The 7794-nt window shown below is 51.2% G+C and overlaps 1 protein-coding gene across 1 annotated transcript; it reads right to left on the bottom strand.

Annotated features, from left to right (window-relative positions):
* Positions 1-1345: 1345 nt before the first annotated feature.
* On the bottom strand, positions 1346-4720 carry LOC133922873 (trihelix transcription factor GTL1-like). The gene is made up of 2 exons (XM_062368398.1): positions 3470-4720; positions 1346-2938 (listed from the first exon to the last, which is right to left on the bottom strand). The coding sequence occupies exons 1-2, from the start codon at positions 4240-4242 to the stop codon at positions 1516-1518; spliced, it is 2196 nt and encodes a 731-aa protein (XP_062224382.1). The 5' UTR covers positions 4243-4720; the 3' UTR covers positions 1346-1515.
* Between the last annotated feature and the right edge of the window lie 3074 nt (positions 4721-7794).

Here is a 7794-nt window from a genome sequence, read left to right as displayed (position 1 = left end):
TTGGTCTTCTCGTATCTCAAGGAGATAACCCCCGCGAAAGGGCGCTACGTAGCACTCTGCTGTTCTGATCTTGAGACTCGAAGACCTCCGATTCCCAGGTCACCAACAATCATGATGCTATAATCCATGCACACACACAGCACATCACCATCATATGTAGCATTTTCTATAATCCATGTGCACATGCTCACACGTATATAGTGAATTAGTGACTACTTAACCTTAGGCATCCTCATGGCCTCACAAGTTTGCAGAAAGGAATCCACGAAAAACAAATTATTTGCAGTAATCAGAACAACGGGTGTGGATTCAATGTACGAACCACGCATGCATTCGTCATTTGGGTATGGATTGCCAACAATGCCAGGACTCCATCCATCACCCATGCACGCATGCGTTACTTATGAGCCAAGGCCAGGGGCTGATCAGGACGCCAAGCAAGGATAAGGGAGAAGATGCATCAAGAGTCTGTATCAAGATCTTTTTGGGTAAAGTTTCAGCTTCGATACTTATATATGATTTAAAGTTTATAAAATAAAATAAATTAGTATCTATTTTCAATCTAAAATAAAAAATAATATGTCTAAATCAAAGGCACTTAATCTATCCACAGCACCAGTTTCAAAAGTTTATAGAGCTAGAAATAACCAGTTTAAAGGATTCTTAGAGCTGAAGCTATAGTACACTAAGATTATATTTGGTATAGCTTCCGCTCCGAGATACATGCAAGATTTAGATTTTATAGGATAAAATAAAATAATCTAAATATATGTTTTTAGTTTAAATTAAAAACAAATGACTAAAAAAACCATCAATATGCACATAGCTCTAGCTCTAAGATTTTCAGAGCTGAAAATGATCAGCTTCAAAAATTCTTGATACTAGAGTCTTACCAAACAGATCCTGACTACACTACGACCGTGTTTGATACGGCTATAACTATAAAGATTCTTACATATGGATATTTCTAACTTCAAAAATTTATAGAGCTAAAGCTATAGTACACTGAAGATATTTGGGTAAATTATTTTATTTTAATTTTAATTTAAAAATAAAAACTTAAATCATTTCATGTTAACCTACTAATGGAAGATCTGAGCCGACTAATGGAAGATCTGATGTAGAACTGAAGCCCTAAGAACAGATCTGTTTTTGTTTCTATTCTAAGTGCTACCTACTCTAACACACGTGCCGAGTCTTTGCTGATGCTGCTAGGCCCGGCCAGTTCATCACTACATTGTTCTTCGGCTATGATGATCAACGCATACCACTGTAACAAATAAATTGATTAAACTAATCTCTTGTAGATAAGTAATCATATATAAGTAGAGGTAGTACTAACAAGTAAAGAAACGTGGAGTAATATATATCTAACAAGAACAAACAGCTAGATCATTAAGCAACAAAAGGAGAAGATAAAGAGTACTCGTTCAACTTGTAAGCTCGCATCTCATCGCATGCATGCAGCAGCTATTCCAAGTTAGAGATCGATCGAGTTATAGCTTGCATTGCTACCTAGTGATCATCGTGGCCATGGCTCTCCACCTCGTCCTCCGGATCATCGCTCGCTCTCCCTCTGCCAATAATGCCATCCTCCTCATCGTCGTGTGCCGCGCCGTTGCCATCGTCGGCAGCATCGTGATCCCGGCCTTCATTGCCACCGCCGCAGGCCTCACTTTGCTCCCTGTCGAACACGAACCCAGGTGGGCCGTAGTGCACGTCGGGGTACTTGACCACCGCGTCCAGCAGCTCAGAGCTCGCCTTGGCGTCCTCCCCCGTGCCGGCATTAGTGTTGCCGGCCGCGGACGACTGCGCGCCACCAGAACCAGACCGGGAGTAGAGGCGGTCGAGCTCGTCGAAGTAGGGGCACGTCTTGGCCTGCGCCGGCCGCTTCTTGCCGCTCTCCTTGGCCTTGCGGAAGTACTTGTTGATGTTCTCCCATTTCTCCTTGCACCGCTTCGCGCTGCGCCCGTACCCCGCTGCCGCCATGCGCGTGCTCACCTCCTCCCACAGCGGGCCCTTCAGCCCGGGCTCCTGGAACCGCCCATCCAGCCCCGTGCGCACCCGGATCAGCGCCTCCACCTCGTGCTTCGGCCACCGCGACGTGCTGAAGTGCAGCGCGCCCGCGCTGCCGCTGCCGGGCGCCGTGTCACCGCCATCGTAGGGCATAAGCTCCTTGCCGACGCTGGCTGCGGCGTCCTGGTTGATGTCGTCGGCGGGCGGCGGGAGGGTGATGGACTCGCCGGAGATCTTCTCGAGGTAGGCGATGATGGCGGCCTCGCGGGCGGCGGCGCTGGCGCGGTCCTGCGCGCGCGCGGCGGCCTCGCGGGCGAACTTCTCGGCCTCCTGCAGGCGCCACGCCTCGTCGCGCGCGGCGCGCTCCCGCTCGCGGCGCTCCATGGCGTCCAGGAACTGGTGGTGAAGGCTCTCCTGGTGCTCCATCAGCCGCTGCACCAGCCGCTCGAAGAAGGACGCAGACGCGCTCAGCTGCTCCTGCCGCCGCCGCTTCCGCTTGCGCCGCGCCGCGTCCGCCGACGGCTGCGGTTGCTGCTGCACCACCGCCGCGGCGTCCTCCCCGGCCGACGTTTCCGACGTGTTGAGCTGCGGTGCGTCCGCGGCCGCCGCGCCGGGGAGGTCGGTCATGGCCGGCTCCAGAATGGCATTATCGTCGCCCGTGAGGCCGGAGCCAGAGCCCGTCTGAGCGCCGCCCGCGCCACCGCTCCCGGGCTTGTAGATGGCCTCCAGCTCGCTGAACAGCTTGTAGTTGCCGCCGCCCGCGGACGCCGACGCTGCAGCGGCTGAAGCATTGTCGTCGCCTTTCTTGAAGTAATTGGCCGCGGCAGCCGGCGCGGGGGACTCCGGCGTGGCCACCTTCTCCTTCCCTGCCCTCTTGCTGCTGCTTGTGCTGCTGTGTAAGTAATCGATGTCGAGCGGCCGCCTGCACAATCACATCCAGGGAGAGCGGCAACCAAGAAGAAGAACGCTAGTCACTAAACAAAGAAGAACTTGCAATTGCGAGAAAGAATTCCAAGAGCAAGATGTTTTCATGGCTAGAATTGCTGCATGCAAGAACAAGATGCGCCCTTTTCTCCATGTCAACCTTTTCGGTGAGGTAATCATCGTAAAAAAAGGGAGGAGAGACGGAATGGGAGCCAAAAAGTAGGTCCTCGAGTGAATGAGAGTGTGTGTGTTTGTTTGAGGGGAGGAATCGCCATCAGCATCAGCATCAGCATCAGCATCAGCATCAGGTGTTTGTGTGTGTGTTCTCTTCCCCTTCTTTCTCAATCATGTCACTATTATTTCTCGTCCTCTGCTCCCTCCTCCCGAGCATCCGAAGCAGAGCAACCAAACAAGATTTATTTGATTTTTTTTTCCAATTTTCGTCATGGATTAATAGAGCAAACAGATCGGCGAACAAATTAACTTCGATTGCGAGATTTGGAGAAGCAGTAAGCAGAGGTCTTTGTACCAGGTGGGTTCTTTGATGGAGGTCTCCTCATCGCCTGGCCACCGCCGGAGTCGGCTCTCGGTGGCCGCCTCGTCGTCGCCGCCACCGACGTGAAGCATCATGCCGCTGCCCCCGCCACCTCCGTCGTTGAGGGCGTCGTCCGTGCCCCCTGTGGCGCCGCTGCCGCCACCGGCGTCGACGGCCAGCTTGAAGTTCATGGCGGCGGCCAAGAACGGGGGGACACCGGGCGGGGCGGCGCCGCCCGAGGCCGCGCTCCCACCGCCGGGCCCGGAACTCTCCGGCACGGTGGCCTCTACGTCGAAGCCGAGATGGTGGTGGTGCGGGTGGGGCTGGTGGTGCTGCTGCGGAGTCCACCTCGCCGGCGCCGGGTGCGGGTGGTGCTGCGGCGGCGCTGGCTGGGGCTTGTGGTGCTGGTGCTGGTGGTGGTGCTGCTGCTCGTGGAAGAGCTGGAGGTGGTGCCCTGCGGCGGCCGCCTGGTGCAGTAGCTGTTGCGTGAAGGGTATCCCTCCGGCGGCCGGCGGCCCGGCTCCGAAGTGCGCGAAGTGCGGCGGCATGTGCGGGTGCGGCGCGTGGTGGTGGTGCTGCGGTGGCAGGGCGTGGTGGTGCAGCGGCTGGTACCTGAAGGGCCCGCCCAGCTCCTGAACCCCGGCGGGAGCAGGCTGGGGCTGCTGCTGCTGCTGCTGCGGCGGCGGCGGCGGCGGCGCGGACATGGAGAAGGCGCCGTCCATGATGAATTGCTGGAACTCGGAGACACCGCCGTAGCCGGACTGCATGGCGACAGGAGTACTCTTCCACTCCACTAGCTGAGGCTGAGTAGTAAGTGCGGACCGGAGAGTGTGTATCCTACCGAGTTACTAGTACTGGTGGTACTCCTCCTCAGTTGGCTGGGAACTGAAAGGAGACTCTTTTCTACTCCAGTGGTGGTCAATTACTGCTACTGCTACCATTGCCACCCCTACACTGCCTTGCCTCAGTGGTGAAGCATGCTTGGTTCACATGTTGGGCAACAACAGACAGGGGAGACGAGGCTTTGCTTCCTAACAGCTTCACCTTAATTGAAAATTGAAGATGGAAATGGAAATGGAAATGCGCAGGGGAGGGGAGATGGGGATGGGGATGGGGATGAAGAGGGGGAGATGGAGGAAGAAGGGGATGGCCTTGTCTTAATGAAGAGGGGAGGGGTAGTAGGCAAGACAGGGAAGGGCAGACAGGTTCGGTTTCCATTTTGCTTCTGGCTGCCCCAGCTTTATCTTCTGGCAGTTTTGGAAAGCAGTCCTTGGACATGCCCATATTTGTACCCAGGGTGCTTTTGATGGTTTTCTTCCGGTCCTTGTCCCGGTTTGATTGTACTCTTTCTTATTCTGGAAAACAAAGCTACGATGCTTTGTTTCATCTTTCAATTTATTTGTTTATTGGGAACTGCTAGTCACTAGCTTGATCATCCTCTACTTTTCATGTACTTGAATTGGTGGAGCTTTGGCATATTCTTTGGCTTTTGTCCAATGAGATGCATACTATTCTCATGTAGATATGAAATCAGTATAAAGTGGAGTTCATCTGAAATGGAAGATTAATTTTGACCAAAGTTAAAATCATGCATGCAGCATGCTAAGGTGGAGTTCTCACAACAAAAGGGGTTGAAGAGAAAAGGACGTGTCTGGAAAAGGTAAAAAAGAAAAGAAAAGGGGGCTTGGCACCCCCACACACGTGCCCTGCACGTGTGAAGAGGAGGAAGATTTTGTTATGCATTGGAAAGCGCAGTTATTTTACTGCTTGATTCGGTGAGGAGGATTAGTTTTTAATTAGAAATCGCTGATCCCTGTCTACACTTGGATCATCTGCCCTGGTAGTATATAAGCCATGTCCATGTCCATGCATGCGAGTAGCATACTGTATTCTCCCTGTACAATACAAATACAATAGCCTTGCTTTGCCTCATGTTTTAGATACAAGTCAATCTAGAGAAAATATATGCAAGTTAAAATTAATGACAGCAGGGAACTCTGAAGATCCCCTTGTAGTCTTAAAAGACTGCAGCAGGAGGGAGCATGCATTCCAAATAGTACAGTAGTGGCTTACTGAAATCTGCCATTGCATTGTTCACAGGAATGGAATGGATTACCGTAGGTGCTGCTGATTAATAGTGTTACTTATTAATCAGTACATCAATGGCACCGGCAGAGCTGAAAGTTTTGCATGGTTCCAAATAACCAGAAACATGAGTATACGGAACAATAGTGGCCAAGTGGACTACTCTGCAAAATGAAATGGATCATGCACTGCATCGGCAGCGCTGGTAGTCGTAGGCTCAACAAGAGGTCCTGAGTAGCAAATGCCGGTAACAGCGAGGGTTGCGGCGCATTACTGATTTGGAAGAGACTCTTCTTTCAGGGAGGTAACCGTAAAAAGGAGGCTACCCTGACCTATCTAGTCTAGCTATCTATCAAAGTCCTCCTAGCCCATCTATCATCAAAGTCCTCCTAGCCGTGGTAGGTCTCTTCTTGTTTTTATGTCCATCCATATAGTTCCCTTCTTGTTTTTATGTCTTTTATTTTTTTTATTTTCAACAATTTTTTTTAAAGCGAATTAAGAAGAGAATTTTGGGGTAGAGTGAATTGGAGAGAGAATCATTTTGTGAAAAAAACGTAAAGAAAAATGGTTAAAATGCTAAAGAGAACTAGAATACTTTTGTAAAATGAATGGAACTCATAAAGAGAAATTGTTAGAGATGGTTCATCAAAGCCGGTGAACGGTCGAACCGGACCGTTTCAAGTTGAACCGGTTTGGTGGCACGGAGACACGTGTTGTTGGTTGATTGGACAGAGGGGTTGACCGCCGTACCACTTGGGCAGGGCAGCGGAGGAGGAAGGAATTCGCCTACGTGGGTCTCATCACCTCACCTCGGGACGACGACGCGATGGCGATAATGCAGTACAGTTCAGTGCTGTGCAGGGAGTCCAAAGACGAAAAAGAATGGGAAGAACGAGAGCCAAGACAGCAGCCAGCCAGAGCCAGCATGCATGCTACAGTTCAATTGTAAGCAAGGCACCATATCATGCTGCATACGCAAATGTCTCTCCGACCTGCGCACTGCACTCACAAGAAAGATACTCCTCCTATTGACAGAGAAGATGCATGGTTCAAACAAGGAGGAGGCGGAGCAGCTACCATACGTACTGTATATATTTCCTTCTCGTTACTGGAGTATATAATACCAAAAATTAAAGCCTAGTTTACCCAATTATTAAATCGAGAAAATGGTCTCCGATTTGACTTCTCTGACACTACTTTTCCGTTTCATGAGTAAGATTCCAGTACGTACGTACCATCGACGGTGTAAAAGTTACACTCCAAGTAGCTTCGAAAGGCTGCAGCTATAAATTAAGCTAGTCCCTAAAATGTACTGTACGAACGTACACTTTTCTCTTTTAATCCACTCTTATGACCACTGTGGTGCATGCTTACATTAGTTACCTGCGGGCGGAGCTATGATTTTGCCAAAACGGCATACCCGACTTGGGCATAACAGTTCCGGCGTACCCGGCCCCTCGGTGTCGTCCCCTGGGCGAGCCTCCACCCGGCCATCCTCGGCCACCGCCGGCCGCGGTCCCTCCTTCCTTTCTTCTCTTTCTCCTTCCTCTCGCTTCGGTGGGCTGGTGGCCGAGCCCGGACGGCCATCGGAGTGTGCATCTCATCGAGCTGGTTGTTCTTGTCAGTGTCAGCCATGCACCATGCATGTATGATGTCACCATGCACCATGGCAGCAGCAATAATATACTAGTAATTCTTGTCTGGTTGCTCTCTGACCATCTATCTCATTTTAATTTGCCTGCAGAATGCAATGCAATGCATGTCGTCCGCCCAGCCAGGGCCAGGGACAGTCACACTAGTGCGTCTATATATGGTACATCCAAATGAACCGCGCGCATGCATGCGTACATGGATATATCAGCCACCCCAAGTCCATCTAGATCGAGACAAACTAATACTACGGAGGAAAGGAGAGCAGAGGAGAGGAGAGGAGGAAACAAATGAAAACAACGGTGCATGAGGTGATGATGATTGAGGGAGGTCCAGTCCGGGTCCGGGTGCATGGCCGGCCGGGACCCATGAAGCTTGGACGTAGTCCGTTGATGCTTGGGCAGCTGGCCCACAGACAGGCAGCCCTGAGCCGTTACTGTCACCGCCCGGCCGGTCCAGGTCAGGCCCCGCCTAGTACCTTCGATGGAGCCTCTCCATGCATGGATGGTCCATGCCTACCTTGCTGCGGAAATATCTGCTTGTATTACCATCGAGTTTGTTTATATTCGTTCATTATATATCTC

The sequence above is a fragment of the Phragmites australis genome, chromosome 6 (genome assembly GCF_958298935.1).
Source record: "Phragmites australis chromosome 6, lpPhrAust1.1, whole genome shotgun sequence".
Taxonomy (NCBI): domain Eukaryota; kingdom Viridiplantae; phylum Streptophyta; class Magnoliopsida; order Poales; family Poaceae; genus Phragmites; species Phragmites australis.
This window is presented reverse-complemented; position numbering and strand designations above follow the sequence as displayed.